The sequence below is a fragment of the Thamnophis elegans genome, chromosome 7, assembly GCF_009769535.1.
Source record: "Thamnophis elegans isolate rThaEle1 chromosome 7, rThaEle1.pri, whole genome shotgun sequence".
NCBI classification, from domain to species: domain Eukaryota; kingdom Metazoa; phylum Chordata; class Lepidosauria; order Squamata; family Colubridae; genus Thamnophis; species Thamnophis elegans.
This window is the reverse complement of record NC_045547.1, coordinates 80,219,573-80,235,689: the sequence shown is the minus strand read 5'-3', so window position 1 is coordinate 80,235,689 and position 16,117 is coordinate 80,219,573. Positions and strand designations below refer to the sequence as shown.

General features: G+C 44.7%; 1 protein-coding gene across 1 annotated transcript in view; it reads right to left on the bottom strand.

Annotated features, from left to right (window-relative positions):
- SLC2A13 (solute carrier family 2 member 13) overlaps positions 1-16,117 on the bottom strand; it is a 98,941-nt gene that overhangs the window by 5,590 nt on the left and 77,234 nt on the right. Inside the window, exon 8 of the mRNA XM_032220576.1 lies at positions 369-490. Within this exon, the coding sequence (XP_032076467.1) occupies positions 369-490 (122 nt within the window). The remainder of the gene's footprint in view (positions 1-368; positions 491-16,117) is intronic.

Sequence of the window (16,117 nt, the reverse complement as noted above, 5' to 3'; positions counted from 1 at the left end):
GCCTGGCTGTGGAATTCTGAGAGTTGAAGTCCACCAGTCTAAAAAAAATTTGTGTCAGTGCCTCACCAGCCATAAACCTCACCGCACATTACGGGGGGTGACAGCTGTCATGCCAGCATAGAGGGCTCGGCGTGCCACCTGTGGAACGGGCGCCATAGGTTTGCCATCACGGCCTATAACCTCTCAAGGCTAGATGGTTCAAGGAGATGGGCATTCAAAGAGGGTCAACCAGGGATTCCAATTTTGTTTCCAGCGAAAAGTAAAGATGCAGACTTGGGAGATTTTGGGCCAGGGTGACTGAGTTTTCCCAGCTGATAGCAGCCAATTTCTTTTGATCCAGGAAAGTCAAGTTCCTCAAATCGGCTTACCTGGTGCGAAGAAAACCAGGTACAATATGAGTCCCAGCAGCACGGTCCATGAATAGGGCGTTGGACAGAAGTTGTAAGCCCAAAGGAGGTCTTCGCTTTTGAGTTTGGTTTCATTGGAGCATCTGCAAGACGAAAGAAAGAAAGAAAGAAAGAAAGAAAGGAAGGAAGGAAGGAAGGAAGGAAAGAAGGAAGGAAGGAAGGAAAGAAGGGAAGGGAAGAAGGAAGGAGGGAGAAAGGGAAGGAAAGAAGGAAGGAGAAAAAAGAGGGCAGGAGGGAAGGAAGGAATAAGGAAAGGAAGGACGGAGGAAGGAAAGAAAAAAGAAAGAAAGGAAAAAGAAAGAAAGGGAAGGAAGAAGAAAGAAAGAGCAGGAGGGAGGGAAGGCAAAAGGAAAGAAAGGAAGGGAGGAAGGAAAGAAAAAAGAAAGGAAGGAAAAAGAAGGAATGGGAAGGAAGAAGAAAGAAAGGGCAGGAGGTAAGGAAGGAAGAAGAAAGGAAGGAAGAAAGAAAAAAAGAAGAAAGAAAGAAGAAAGAAAGCAAAGAAAAGCAGAAGGAAAGAAAGAAACATTTGAATATAAATGTAATGCTTATTTGCAAGAACACAAAGTTAGAACAGACTTAACTCATTATTGTCAAGCCAAACTCTTCTCCTGAAATAAATCGAGTGGCTTCTGCACTGAATGGATCACGAAACATGTTCAGTGTAAAATCTCAGAAACATACTTTATTGTGAAATTAATCACGCAGTTAAAAATCATATTCCCAACTACTTAATTCCCAACACGATTACGTTGTTTTTTAAAATGATGTTTATTTCCTTTCTCAATAGATGGACAGATATCACGGGATTCTGCAACCTACGGTATTTCAATGGAAGAACCTCATTCTACAATTTGGGATTGTAACTCTGCCAATATCTAAGGGGCTGCCACAGAGGAGGAGGGGGTGTTCAACCTATTTGTTGTGGCCCGTCATCCGCCAGCGGAGCTGGAAACAGATTCGGACAGTGAGGAGGTTGGGGAGGAAGATGGGCCAGTCCTGGAGTCTGGGGAAGGCTCGGATGAGGGCTCTGTGTCGGAGGCAGAGAGGGGGCCAGGCCCATCCGACAGTTATCAGCTGTCTTCGGAGTCGGAGATCAGTGGGGCAGAAGAACAGCTGGAGCCTGTTCCCAGTGTGCGCATGCGCAGAGTTGCCAGACGAAGGGAACAGCTGAAGAACAGGGGTTGACTTGGGAGTAAGGCCACAGGTGGACGGTGAATGGCCCCTCCCATAGGGAATAAAAGAGGAGCGAAAGGGGAGTGGAGTTTGCAGGAGACCATTAGTTCATTCTTGCCAAATATGAAAGATATCGGCCTGGCCACTCTCCAAGCCTGATAAAAGTCAGTAATTGGGAACTATCTTGAAAGACTGTGGGAGAGGAAAGACTTTGTTGGAGAGGAATTCACCGTACATTAAATAAAAGGGGTTTATTGGGACGAGGTCTTGGCTTGGTGCTGCTAGGGAAGCCAAGGTCAGAAGACTATTCTCCAACGCCCCAGAAGGCAAGACAAGAACCAATGGACGGAAACTAATCAAGGAGGGAAGCGACCTAGAAATAAGGAGGAATCAGAACAATTAACCAGTGGAACGACTTGCATCCAGAAGTTGTGAATGCTCCAACACTGGAGGTTTTTAAGAAGAGGTTGGACAGCCACCTGTCTGAAATGATGTAGGGTCTCCTGCCTGAGCAGGGGGTTGGACTAGAAGACCTCCAAGGCCCCTTCCAGCTCTGTTATTCTTCTGCCATTGATATCCTACACTCATTTGTTGTAAACCGCCACAAATAATCGCAGGTTTAAAAAGGCCCAGTTCCTTCCCTGATCAGCACGGGCAGCCAAATTTTCACCTTGACGTTAAGTGAAAAAAGTACGGACAATGGGAGAGCAACTTCGCGGCATAGGAGTTCAATTCAGGATCCCTTTTGGGGAATTTTTTCCCCCCCACAGGTGCGCTGTGATGAATGCAGGCTGATTATCCTTGCTCAAGTGTCTTGAAGGAAGCCAAAGAATATTATAATCGGCACAGTGCATTTCGGAAAGTGCCTTCAGCTGCTCACTCATTGAACATTTTCTTGGGAATGTAGCAGATCAAAAAAATAATAATTATGATTTATCCGTTTGCAGTTCCCATTGGATTGAGGCACTTAACGACTGGACTAAGCACACATTCCTCATTAAAACGGACACTGTGTGCATCACACAGTCAGCTCAAAACTTGTGAAGATGCTGGGCGACCACTGAGAAGAAGGAGGGGGGTTCAAGCTATTCTCCAAAACCCCCGAAGGCAGGACTAGAAACAATGGGTGGAAACTAAACAAGGAGCGAAGTAACCTAGAACTAAGGAGAAATTTCCGAACCGTTAAGGACAATCAATCAGTGGAATGGCTTTTCTTCAGAAGTTGTGGTTGCTACATCATTGGAGGCTTTCAAGAAGAGACTGTGGATAATCATTTATCTGAAATGGTGTTGGGTTTCCTGCCCTGAGCAGTGGGCTGGACTAGAAGACCTCCAAGGTCCCTTCCAGCTCTGCTATTCTGTTATTCTTCTGCCAAACCACCTGAAGACAAGAGCAAGAAGCAATGGGTGGAAACTAATCAAGCAGGGAACCAACCTAGAACTAAGGAGGCATTTCCTGACAGGGAGAGCAATAAACCAGTGGAACACCTTGCTTCCAGAAGTTTTGGAAGTTTTAAAGAAGACAGCACAGCTGTTTGTCTGAAATGGTATAGGGTTGGTATAGAAGACCTCCAAGGGTCCCTTCCAATTCTGTTCTTTTATTATTTTTTTCTCTAGAATAAAGTTCTGCCTGTAAACATGGGATTTTTCAGAGCCTTGTTATAGCAGGGTCTTCTGCTTGAGCAGGGGGCTGGACTAGAAGACCTCCAAGCTCCCTTCCAACTCTGGAATAAAGTTTTGCATGTAAACTAGGCTGCATCAACAGAGGGATAGAATCAAGATCACGTGAAGGGTTAACACCACTTTATAATGCCTTGGTAAGGCCACACTTGGAATACGGCATCCAGTTTTGGTCGCCACGATGTAAAAAAGATGTGGAGACTCTGGAAAGAGTGCAGAGAAGAGCAACAAAGATGATTAGGGGACTGGAGGCTAAAAGATATGAAGAACAGTTGTAGAAACTGGGTATGTCTAGTTTAATGAAAAGAAGGACCAGGGGAGACATGATAGCAGAGTTCCGATATCTCAGGGGTTGCCACAAAGAAGAGGGAGTTAAGCTATTCTCCAAGGCACCTGAGGGCAGAACAAGAAGCAATGGGTGGAAACTAATCAAGGAGAGAAGCAACTTAGAACTAAGGAGAAATTTCGTGACAGTGAGAATAATTAATCAGTGGAACAGCTTCCCTCCAGAAGCTATAAATGTTCCATATAAACACACCCACCCACCCCTGTTCTGTTTGACCCTTGTAGAGTGAATATTCATGCTTGCATATAAAAATGATTACACACAAACACACACACACACGTCTTAAGCTCTGAAAGAGGCAGCATCATTTCAATATGATCCCTTGTTGGTATAGTGTCGGTCATTTGATGATGTCGAGGGATGTGAGTTGGCTCCCAAGGCAATATAGATACACACACGCACGCACGCACACACACACACACACACACACACACTCTACACGGGGAGCAGCAGCACCAGGCAGCTGGGAAATCATTTAGACAGAAAATCAAACCTATACGACAGTGTTAAATAGCGGTATGAGGAAAGCAGCGGGATGTGCGGCGACCAGCAAAATCCCAGCGGCAGAAGCCCGGTCGCTACCCGAGACAGCGCGGAGGTACTCGTGAACAGAAAGCGTTTGTAAAATCTCACATTGATATTCCTCTGAAGAGCAGACCTTGGTGTACCCAAGACTTTGTGTAAATCGAAACTTCGGGTCATTAATATAAATTGGGGATGACGGCAGGTTGGAAGGAAACACAGGGATGCATTTATTTCCATCATCCTTCTAAGCCAGGGGTCGGCAATCTGCGTCTCTGGAGCTGCACGTGGCTTTTTCATCCCTCTGCTGTGGCTCCCTGTCGCTGGTCAATGCCACAATTTTGAGAGGAGCTTCCAGGTTTTGGGGGGGGGGGTGGTGGAAGCATGGCACGCCAGGAGAAGACTCTATGGTAAAGGGGGGGTTTCTAGTCTGCTCCACAATTGATAGGGCTTTTGGTGAGGACAGGTGGAGGAAAAAGGATGCTGCGCTAGGAGGAGACACTATGGTGGGGGAACCGGACTTCCGGTCAGCAGAAGAAAAAGGATGCTGTGCTAGGAGGAGACTCTATGGTGAGGGAACCAACTTCCGGTCAGCAGAGGAAAAAGGATGCTGCACTAGGAGGAGACTCTATGGTGAGGGAACCGGACTTCCGGTCGTCTCCAGAATTGAAGGAGGGGCTTCCGGTTAGGACCTTTGTGGCTCCCGGTGTTTTCTTATCTGTGGGAAACGGGTCCAAATGGCTCTTTGAGTGTTTAAAGTTGCCAACCTCTTGTCTAAGCTGTAGTTCTCGGCTTACGAACGCAACTCAGCCCGACATTTTTGGTGTGGAGACATTTGTGAAGCGAGTTTGTCCTGTTTTGTGACCTTTCTGGCCACCGTTGTTATGTGAATCACTGCGGCCGCTCAGTTACCAGCCGGCTTGTTCAGTGAATCTGGCTTCCCCATTGAACCTTGCTGGTCAGAAGGTCGCAAAAGGGGGATCGCGTGACCGTGGGACACAACAACCGTCGTAAATATGAGTCCATTGACAAACATCTGAATTTGGATCAGGCGACCCTGGAGATTCTGCAACTGTCATTAAGTGTGAAAAACGGACGTAAGTACAAAAGAGGGAATCACATGACCCCGGGACACTCCAATCGTCATAAATAGGAGTCAGTTCCCATGTGTCTGAATTTTGATGACATGACTATGTGGATATTGCAATAGTAAAATGGTTGTCAGTAATTTTTTTCAGTGCCATTGTAACTTCAGTCACTAAGTGAACTGTTGTATGTCAAGGACTACCTGCATATGCCTCCAACAAACTTCATCAAAATTTCCATCCTCTCTTTAAGCCTGTTACAAATCAAGTTACCCAAGAGCCGTGGTGGCACAGTGGCAAGAATGCAGTATTGCAGGCTAATTCTGCTGACTGCCAGCAGTTCGATCCTGGTTGGCTCAAGGTTGACTCAGCCTTCCGTCCTTCTGAGGTGGGCAAAATGAGGACCCAGATCGTTGGGGACAAGAGGCTGACTCTGTAAACCGCTTAGAGAGGCCTGGAAAGCACTGTGAAGTGGTTTATAAGTCTAAGGGCTATTGGTATCTCTGCTGTGGTGGTGCAGTGGTGAGAATGCAGTATTGCAGGCTAACTCTGCCAACTGCCAGCAGTTCGATTCTCACTGGCTCAAGGTTGACTCAGCCTTCCGTCCTTCCGAGGTGGGTAAAATGAGGACCCAGATTGTTGGAGGAAACAGGCTGACTCTGTAAACCGCTTAGAGAGGGCTTTAAATCACTGTGAAGTGGTATGTAAGTCTAAATGTTATTGCCATGGTCTCATCTATTGAGTGACAAGATGGAAAGGGCAGCAGGGATTTTATGAAACATGGAGTCCTCGGGAGTCTCTGCGCTTAGCTGTTTGCTGGGAGACATTGTATTACACAAAAATAGGAAGCATCTGTGCTAGTGAGTGTGGGGCTTGGTCTCCATGTTGATACATGGGCTTACCCTGCCAGCGTTGGTGGCATTCAATGGCATTCACGTCCTGCGGTCTAGTCCACAGCAATCAACCTAAATCTATCTATCTATCTATCTATCTATCTATCTATCTATCTATCTATCTATCTATCTATCTATCTATCATCTATCTATCTATCTATCTCTATATATATATATCATCTATATCTATATCTATATCTATATCTAAATCTATATCTATCTATATCTAAAGGAAGCAGTAGGCTTCCTCCCATATTTGGGCATACCAGGGGTTGTGACACTAAATACATACCTATTTCCCTGGCTTAGCTGATAAAGGAGGAGAACCTTGTGGCTTAGTGGTTAACACATCTGCCTAATATGTAATACAGCCCAGGTTCAAATCCCAGTAAGGATATGGCTAGCTGATGAGAGCTAAATAGCTTGAAATAGATCTATACTAGTCTCCCTTTATTTATTTATCAGCTCAAATACAACACAAATGTAACAAAGGCAACAGTAAAAATATTGGGTTTCTGTCTGGATGGTCTCTTGTGACGAGCCGATGGACAGAGAATGGAAGCAGTGAACTTCCTCCCATATTTGGGCATACCAGGGGTTGTGACACTAAATACATATATATTTATATATATATATAAACGGCTCAGTGTGTGCCTATGTGTGTGCGTGTCAGTGGTGGGATTCAAATAATTTAACAACCGGTTCTCTGCCCTAATGATTTCTTCCAACAACCAGTTCACCAAACTGCTTAGATAGTTACCAACCGGTTCTCCCGGAGTGGTGCAGACTGGCTGAATCCCACCACTGGTGTGTGTGTTCCAGCATAACTCTGGAACGCCTCAAGCAATTTCAACCAAACTTGGTACACAGATGACTTACTTTCTGGAAATAAATACTGTGGGGGTAAGGCACCCCTAATGCCCCTCGGTGAGTGTGCTCTGTTAAGATACAGCCTGTTGTGCCTTAAAATGGCTTCTACTGCCGTGAAATGGATTCTACTGTACAGTGAAAGTGGAGTTGCCATGGTAACGGCTTCACAAGGGGGCTCCCTCTGGTAAGGGGGAAAATCCAACATTAGAAATTACGTTTGGTCCGGACATTTCCCCCCTATAAAGAAATACCCAAGAAACACCAGTTTATCGGCTAGTTTTTAAAAAAATAATAATACAAAATGCTCTCCTGTTTCTTAATTTCTTGTCCAAGAAAAAACCCCATGTAAGGGAATGAAAGTTGGCCTAAGGGGTTGCAATTCTTTGCCTGAACTATTTCACTTAAGGATTGCCCCCCTTTCCATCGCCTTAAAAATCATCTTAAAATAAGATGCTTTTAAAAGGAAAAATAAATAAAATAAGAACAATCGACAAGTGTTCTCTAACTTTAAACTGGTGCCTCGATCCTTCTCGGTTTTTAATTGCTTTGCCGATCTCGTTTCCCAAGATCAATTCCCAGCTTCCTGTCTCATAGGATCGAAAAGTCAAAATAGCAGGCAAGTTGTTTTCCAAACTTGTCACATTTAATTAGCTTCCCCCTCTAACATAATTCCCAGAGCTGCCGCAATATCTCCCAAAGTTCGGAGCTTTCTGAGCGTATTTGTTAAGAGCTGACAGAAAACTGACAGGTCAGAATCCAGCAATTTCCCTCCCAACCTATATTTTTTTTAAAAATGAAGCAAAAGAAAACAAAAAAAACCCTCTGCAGATACATCAATAAGATGATATTTCAGTTTTAAATCTGGATAGTCGTTGAAAAAGCTGACCCAAATCTCTCTCTCTCTCTCTCTTTTTTTTTTTTGAATAATAATTATTTTTGGAATAATGAATTATAAATTTCATTAGGGAGCAGATATTCAAAGTCTTCTTTGCAGAAAAAGGAATACGGCAGCCTCACATATTTGTCTAAGATTCTGGAGGACCGACCTTAGCAATATAGTTAGAGAGAGGGGGGGGGGAGAGAGAGAGATGGGTGGGTGGGTTGGTAGAGATGGTAGATGATAGATGGATGGATGGATGGATGGATGGATGGGTGGGTAGGTAGGTAGGTAGATAGAGATGGTAGATAGATAATAGATGATAGATAGATAGATAGATAGATAGATAGATAGATAGATAGATAGATAGATAGATAGATAGATAGAAGATAGATAGATGATAGATAGATAGATAGATAGATAGATAGATAGATAGATAGATAGATAGATAGGGTAGATAGGTAGGTAGATAGATAGAGATGGTAGATGATAGATGGATGGATGGATGGATGGGTGGGTAGGTAGGTAGGTAGATAGAGATGGTAGATAGATGATAGATGATAGATAGATAGATAGATAGATAGATAGATAGATAGATAGATAGAAGATAGATAGATGATAGATAGATAGATAGATAGATAGATAGATAGATAGATAGATAGATAGGGTAGATAGGTAGGTAGATAGATAGAGATGGTAGATGATAGATGGATGGATGGATGGATGGGTGGGTAGGTAGGTAGGTAGATAGAGATGGTAGATAGATGATAGATGATAGATAGATAGATAGATAGATAGATAGAAGATAGATAGATGATAGATAGATAGATAGATAGATAGATAGATAGATAGATAGATAGATAGATAGATAGATAGATAGGGTAGATAGGTAGGTAGATAGATAGAGATGGTAGATGATAGATGGATGGATGGATGGATGGATGGGTGGGTAGGTAGGTAGGTAGATAGAGATGGTAGATAGATGATAGATGATAGATAGATAGATAGATAGATAGATAGATAGATAGATAGATAGGGTAGATAGGTAGGTAGATAGATAGAGATGATAGATGATAGATGGATGGATAGATAGATAGATAGATGGATGGATGGATGGATGGAGAGAGAGAGAGAGAGAGAGAGTAGGTAGGTAGTAGGAAGTAGCTAGACAGATAGAGATGATAGATAGAATGATAGACCGACAGAGATAGATAGAGATAGATAAATAGATAGGTAGGTAGGTAGGTAGGTAGGTAGGTAGGTAGGTAATAGCAATAGCAATAGCAATAGCAGTAGACTTATATACCGCTTCATAGGCCTTTCAGGCCTCTCTAAGCGGTTTACAGAGAGTCAGCATATTGCCCCCAACAATCTGGGTCCTCATTTTACCCACCTCGGAAGGATGGAAGGCTGAGTCAACCCTGAGCCGGTGAGATTTGAACCGCTGAACTGCTGATCTAGCAGTAGCCTGCAGTGCTGCATTTAACCACTGCGCCACCTTGGCTCCCAGGTAGGTAGGTAGGTAGGGAGAGGGAGAGGGGGAGAGAGAGATGGCTGAAGGTTTGAAACAGTCAAAAAAAATAATTGTAGCAATTAACTAAATTAGAAAAACTTTTTCAAATCTGAACAGAATAACAGAGTTGGAAGGGACCTTAAAGGTCTTCTAGTCCAACCCCCTGCCTAAGCAGGAGTCCCTATACCCATGATGGCGAACTTATGGCACGCGGGCCAGAAGTGGCACACAGAGCCATCCTGCGCAGCCTCGCTGGCTCCTCTTCTGCGTTCCTGTGCACACATGTGCGCCAGTCAGCTGGCCCTCGTGCGCGCAGGAGTGCTGAAACCTGGAAGAGCAGAGTTCCTGCGCGCATGCCAGCACCCAAACTTCTGGGTTTCTGTCGCACGCATGCACGACGGCCAGCTCTTCGTCCGACCCACACCAGGAACCAAAAGTTTGGGTGCCCGCGCATGCGAAAGCCAGCAAGGCCACGTGGTCCAGGTTGGATGGTTTTGCGTGCCATTTATGGCACACAGGAGTTGGCAACCTTAAACGCTCAAAGAGCCATTTGGCCCCGTTTCCCACAGAAAAGAAAACACCGGGAGCCACAAAAACCTTCCTGTGCTTGACTATTTCCTGAGCGGCCACAAAACTAGTATATGTAGTTGAATTAAACATTCTGTTTTCTTCTGAAATCTTTCTTTTCTTGGATTTATCCATGGTTGGCCTACTTAAGAGTCAAAAAGCGGCTGTGAGCCACAGCAGAGGGATGGAAGAGCCACATGTGGCTCCGGAGCCTCAAGATTATTGACCGCTGCCCTATACCATTGCAGACAAATGCCTGCCCAACCTGTCTTCTGTTTGCCAGAAGGTCGCAAAAGCGGATCACAGGACTTGCAACCGTCGTAAATACGAGGCCAGTTGCCAAAGCGTCTGAATTTTGATCACATGACCACGGGGAATGCCGCAACGGTCGTTAAGTGTTGAAAAACGGTCCTCGGCCATTTTTTCCAGTGCCGCTGTAACTTCGAACGGACGCTAAACGGACTGTCGTAAGTCAAGGACTGCCTGTATTAGAGAGGACATCGTGTGTGTGTGTGTGTGTGTGTGTGTGTTTGTGTGTGTGTGTAAATATTTGTTACCCAATTGTATAAGCGCTCCTCCGGCTCTTGCACGGTTCACTTGTGTTTGAACAAGACATTCATTACACACACGGCAACCCGTTTTGTGTATTTCGTAGCACACTTTCAAATTGTGTTGTGATGATGCGGTTCAGTAGGCTGCCACCAGTTTATAAGGCTGCCAATTGAATAAGGAGTCTCTGATATTTGGTTTTATTCCCGTTGCACAGAAAGGGTTCATTCTTGGATTTCATTGATAAAACAGGGTTATATTAGATTGTTCTCAGAGTAGACCGGTGGTGTAATGAAAGGGCTTTGAGATTCCCGTTATGGCGCTCTGCCTGAAGGAGGTCAATCTTTGTTATGTAGAATAGACCGACTCGGGCCTTCATGGCCATTGACAAAGGTGTGTTTCTGCCTCTCTTCTAGGGGAAATATTCTGCCCTTTTAATATTCCCTAAAATATTTCATTTTCCTAGGAGAGGGGGTGGGTGCGAACTTCCTACAATAGATATACGCAAAGGTTCACATCACTGGAATAGCATTTGCATTAATCAGCTCCTTTCGTTTCTTCTCTTTTCAGTCCAAAATGCACACTTTTGGCTAACGTTGGAAGGAACGACATCTACAGAAACAGAAAAGACTACTCAGAGGTAAGAATTCGACGTTGCGTTGGAGTCATTTAACATGGGTGGTGTGGTGGCCTAGAGGGGGAGCTCTCGCCTCACAATGCGGAGGCTGCGAGGTTCGATCCTAGATAGCGGCAGATATTTCTCTCTCTGGGCACAATGAGAATATATCTGCCGAACAAAACTCCGCAATGGCGACATGAAGAGCACCCGGCCAGTAAAACATTCAGCTGCCCAGATTCCACCCCCGATGTAAGACATTACGGGGTCATTAAAAGACACCAAAAAAAAATTTTTTTTTCTCAACATGCTAGTCAGCATATAGATAGTCCTTGACTTACAACAGTTCACTTAGTGACCGTCTGAAGTTAAAACGGTATGGAAAGAAGTGACTTATGACCATTTTTCACACCTTTGACTCTTGCAGGGTCCCCATGTTCAAAATTCACATGCTTGGTAACAGGTTCATATTTACGACCGTTGCAGCGTCCCGGCGATCACACAATCCACTTTTTGGGTCCTTCTCACCAAGAAAGTCGACAGGGAAACCCGTTTCACTTAACAACTGGGTTACTAATTTTAAAAAAAAACCCCGTAGAGAACCGCTTAACAAACGTGGCGTAAAACGGGACAAAACTCGCTCGACAAATGTCTTCTCTTAGCCACGTAAACTCTGGGCTCGATTGTGGCCGTAAGCGGAGGACTTCCTGCGTTGAACGCGGCCCAGAGGACGGCATCGTCAAATGAACAGAAAAGTCAGCCGGGAATAAAATTCTCTGGCTTCCGTGCAATTTATCGTGGCACTTAAAGAAACTTGCTAGGCAACTGAAATGCGATTGAGGTCACAACGGTGTCGTTTTCATTAGCTTTGCTTTATCGATGTAATAAACACGATAAAGAGCCAGACGGTTTAGCCTTCAGAACACATATCTCAAATTGATCTGACAGCAGCAGAGCGGGAAGCGTTGATAGACCCCCCCCCTCAAATAAAAATAGCATCCTAGATATAACGGGCAAAAACTCTGGGAAAGAAGCGATAAATTGACGACGGCAACCACTTATCACGAAAACGTTTGTCTAAAATGTTTTACAGGCGGCATTTACCACCGGCAAGACTTAGCAAAAAGGTTTTAAAACATGTCCACCAAATGTTGGAAATGTAATCAGAAACCAGGCACATATTTTCACCTGTGGTGGACATGCCCCAAAAGCCAAAAAGAAATTGGGCAAAAATGCATATGCGGTTAAAACAAAATGTTAAGAGAACATCTAGAGTTTAAGCCACAAGATTTTATTTTTAATTTTTTTATTAACAAACATGTAAAATACACACACACAAAACTTAGACGTACACCACATTTACACAATACAATAAGAACAGGAGCTTCATGTTCTTTCTAATAGCGATTGTCAATCGATACCGCTCACCTTATATTATTTCCCCCTCTATTGTATTTCATTTGGATTTCACCATTCTTAACCCTCTTATTTTACTCATAACTATTATCTTTTGAGTTTTGTTATATTCCTTCATTGATTCTTGTTTCTTTCCTCCATCCCCCCTATACCGTTTATCCCATATCTGGTAGAATTCTGATTCTTCTTTTCCCTGGATTTCTTTAGTTAGTTTATCCATTTCGGCACAATCCATAACCTTTCTTATTATTTCATCTTCGTTTGGAATTGATTTGTTTTTTCCATTTCTGGGGCAAAGGCAATCCTTGCCGCCGTAATTATATGTAGTATTAAATACTGGATTTCTTTTTTGTATTTCGCAGACATTATTCCAAATAAAAAAATCTTAAAATCCATTCTATTTTAACCCCTGTTATTGCCTCCAGCCAATTTTTGATCCTTTTCCCAAAAATTTTTAGCCTCCTCACAGGTCCACCATAAATGGTAATATGTTCCGTGTATTGAGCGTGTAACTTCTGCACATGAGCGCACAACTCCCATGTGCCCCCTGCCCCCCCCCCCCCACGTATGCGGACGCAACTCCCACTGCGTGGGACACAGTTTTGCCATCATGGGGCTAAGCTTTTTGAATTTTAAAAAGCGTGATTTTATCTTTTATTCTTTTCATTATTTCATGTTATTATTTTAGTCTTTTACTCGACGGCCGTCAGGAAAGATCCTGATGGATGGAAGCTTCACATATCCTTGTGTTAAACATTTCATTATTGTAAAAAGTCATTTCAGCCGCTAGTTATCATTAAACACAATGACAGCCGCAATCAACCTCAACGAATATATAGCAAAAAAGAGATATTCGTGAAAAGTACAATGATTTGTATTACTCACCCTTGATGGTGATGGTTTATTTATTTATTTTTGCCTTATTATTATTTCAACTCTTCGGAAGGTGATCCAAATTTAAATGCTGGGCACCTGACTCATATTTATGACGGTTCCACTGTCCCGGGGTCTGGTGATCCTCTTTCGAGAACTTTCAACAAGCAAAATGATGGGGGGGAGGGAGCCAGATTGACGTACTCACTTAACAACCGCAGCGATTCACTTAACAACTACAGCAGGACAGGTCGCAAAACGGGGTGAAACTCACTTAACGACAGAAATTTTGGACTCAATTGTGGAAGGACCGCCTGCGTTCTGCGTAACTGGAGCATTTTCGGCCCCCTTAATGAACCAGATTTCTCTTCCTTTAATACTTTCTCGTTTTTTACAAATTGAGAGAGCCAAGTTGAATTTTTTTTGTCTCCTTAGTTTCAGCAAAGCCTTTGAGAATTTATTTATTTTATTTTTTTTGCTCTTTTTGGAAAGAAACGAAACAGGTGTGTTCTATTTTTGTGAACTACACAACAGCTGCTTTAATAAAGATTGGTAAGTCTATGTTAGGGATGCGGTGGCTCAGTGGCTAAGATGCTGAGCTTGTCGATCAAAAAGCTCGACATTTCGGCGGTTCGAATCCCTAGCGCCGCGTAACTGAGTGAGCTCCCGTTACTTGTCCCAGCTTCCTAGCAGTTCGAAAGCATGTGAAAAATGCAAGTAGAAAAATAGGGACCACCTTTGGTGGGAAGGTAACAGCGTTCCGTGCGCCTTCGGTGTTGAGTCATGCCGGCCACATGACCACGGAGACGTCTTCTGACAGCGCTGGCTCTTCGGCTTTGAAACGGAGGTGAGCACCACCCCCTAGAGTCAGGACAAGCACATATGTGCGAGGGGAACCTTTACCTTTTAAGTCTGTGTTAAAGTAAAGTAACTTAATTTATGTGCAGGGGTCTGAAAATGAGATGGAATTCATTTAAGAAGCAGCCTGTTACTTTCGATAATTATGACAAAATTTACATGGCGATCAGCACTGTTTGGGGAGAGAGGAAATAAGTTAGCCACAAGTAGTCCTTGACTTATGACCATAACAACGGAGCCCAACATTTCTCTTGCTAAACAAAACCGTCCTTCAGTGAGTTTACCCCCCCATTTTATGACCTTTCTTCCCACCGTTAAGTGAATCCCTCAAATTGTGAAGGTTAAGTGAACATGGTGTCCCCATTAGTTTTGATCGTCGGACGGTCGCAAAAGGGGATCACGTGACCCCAGGACACCGCAACCGCCAAAAATACGAGTTGCCAAGCGCCCGAATTTTGATCAGACCCCCCCATGCGATAAACGGTTGTAAGTCCCTTTTTTTGGTACCATTGTAACTTTGAACTTCCACTAAATCAGGGGTGTCAAATTCAATTTCATGGAGGGCTGCAATGGGGTTGTGTTTGACTTTGGGAGGTGGGGTAGGTGTGGCCAGAGTAGGCGTGGCCAGCTCAATGTCACTTGTGTCGGGGGCATCTGTGGTGGCCCAAGCGCTTTGTCAGGGAAAACGGGCTCCCAAGCTCTGTTTCCAGCTACGGCCATCTCCTGCAACCCTCTGCCAGTGAAAATGGGCTCCCAAGTTCCGTTTCTGGCTACGACAGTCTCCTGCAACCCTCTGCCAGTGAAAACAGGCTCCCAAGTTCCGTTTCCAGCTACAACAGTCTCCTGCAACCCTCTGCCAGTGAAAACGGGCTCCCAAGCTCCGTTTACAACAGTCTCCTGCAACCCTCTGCCAGTGAAAATGGGCACCCAAGTTCCGTTTCCGGCTACGACGGTCTCCTGCAACCCTCTGCCAGTGAAAATGGGCTCCCAAGCACCGTTTCCAGCTACGACAGTCTCCTGCAACCCTCTGCCAGAGAAAACGGGCTCCCAAGCTCCATTTCTGGCTACGACGGTCTCCTGCAACCCTCTGCCAGTGAAAACGGGCTCCCAAGTTCCGTTTCCAGCTACGACACTCTCCTGCAACCCTCTGCCAGAGAAAACGGGCTCCCAAGCTCCATTTCTGGCTACGACGGTCTCCTGCAACCCTCTGCCAGTGAAAATGGGCTCCCAAGCACCGTTTCCGACAGTCTCCTGCAACCCTCTGCCAGTGAAAACAGGCTCCCGAGCTCCGTTTATGACGGTCTCCTGCAACCCTCTGCCAGTGAAAATGGGCACCCAAGCACCGTTTCCGACAGTCTCCTGCAACCCTCTGCCAGTGAAAATGGGCTCCCAAGCTCCGTTTCCAGCTACGACAGTCTCCTGTAACCCTCTGCCAGTGAAAACGGAGTTCAGGAGGGCCACGTGCTCCATTTTTGCTGACAGAGGCATTGCGGGCTGGTTCTTTGAGATTTCCAGGGCAGCCCTGTGGGCCAGATCTAAGCACCCAGTGGGCCGGGTTCGGCCCGCGGGCCTTGAGTTTGATACCCCTGCAGTAAATGAACTGCTGTTACCCGTATTTGCCTTTATTCGTTGGGCGACACACAATTGTGGGTATGTGTGCATTGCAGCGAGCAGCTTTCCTCTCCGCATAGCTCCCTGCTATATTAGCTTTTAAGGAAATGACTCCTTGCTATAAAGAAAATTATAATGCAGCAGGGCGCTTTATTAAGACAGCGAAGGGGGGAGGCGGGCTGGTGGCAATTGGCAGGGCTTTTAATGGAGTGGAGAACGGCTTTTTACATCCACAACAAGCGTTTGGAAAAGATAATTTATT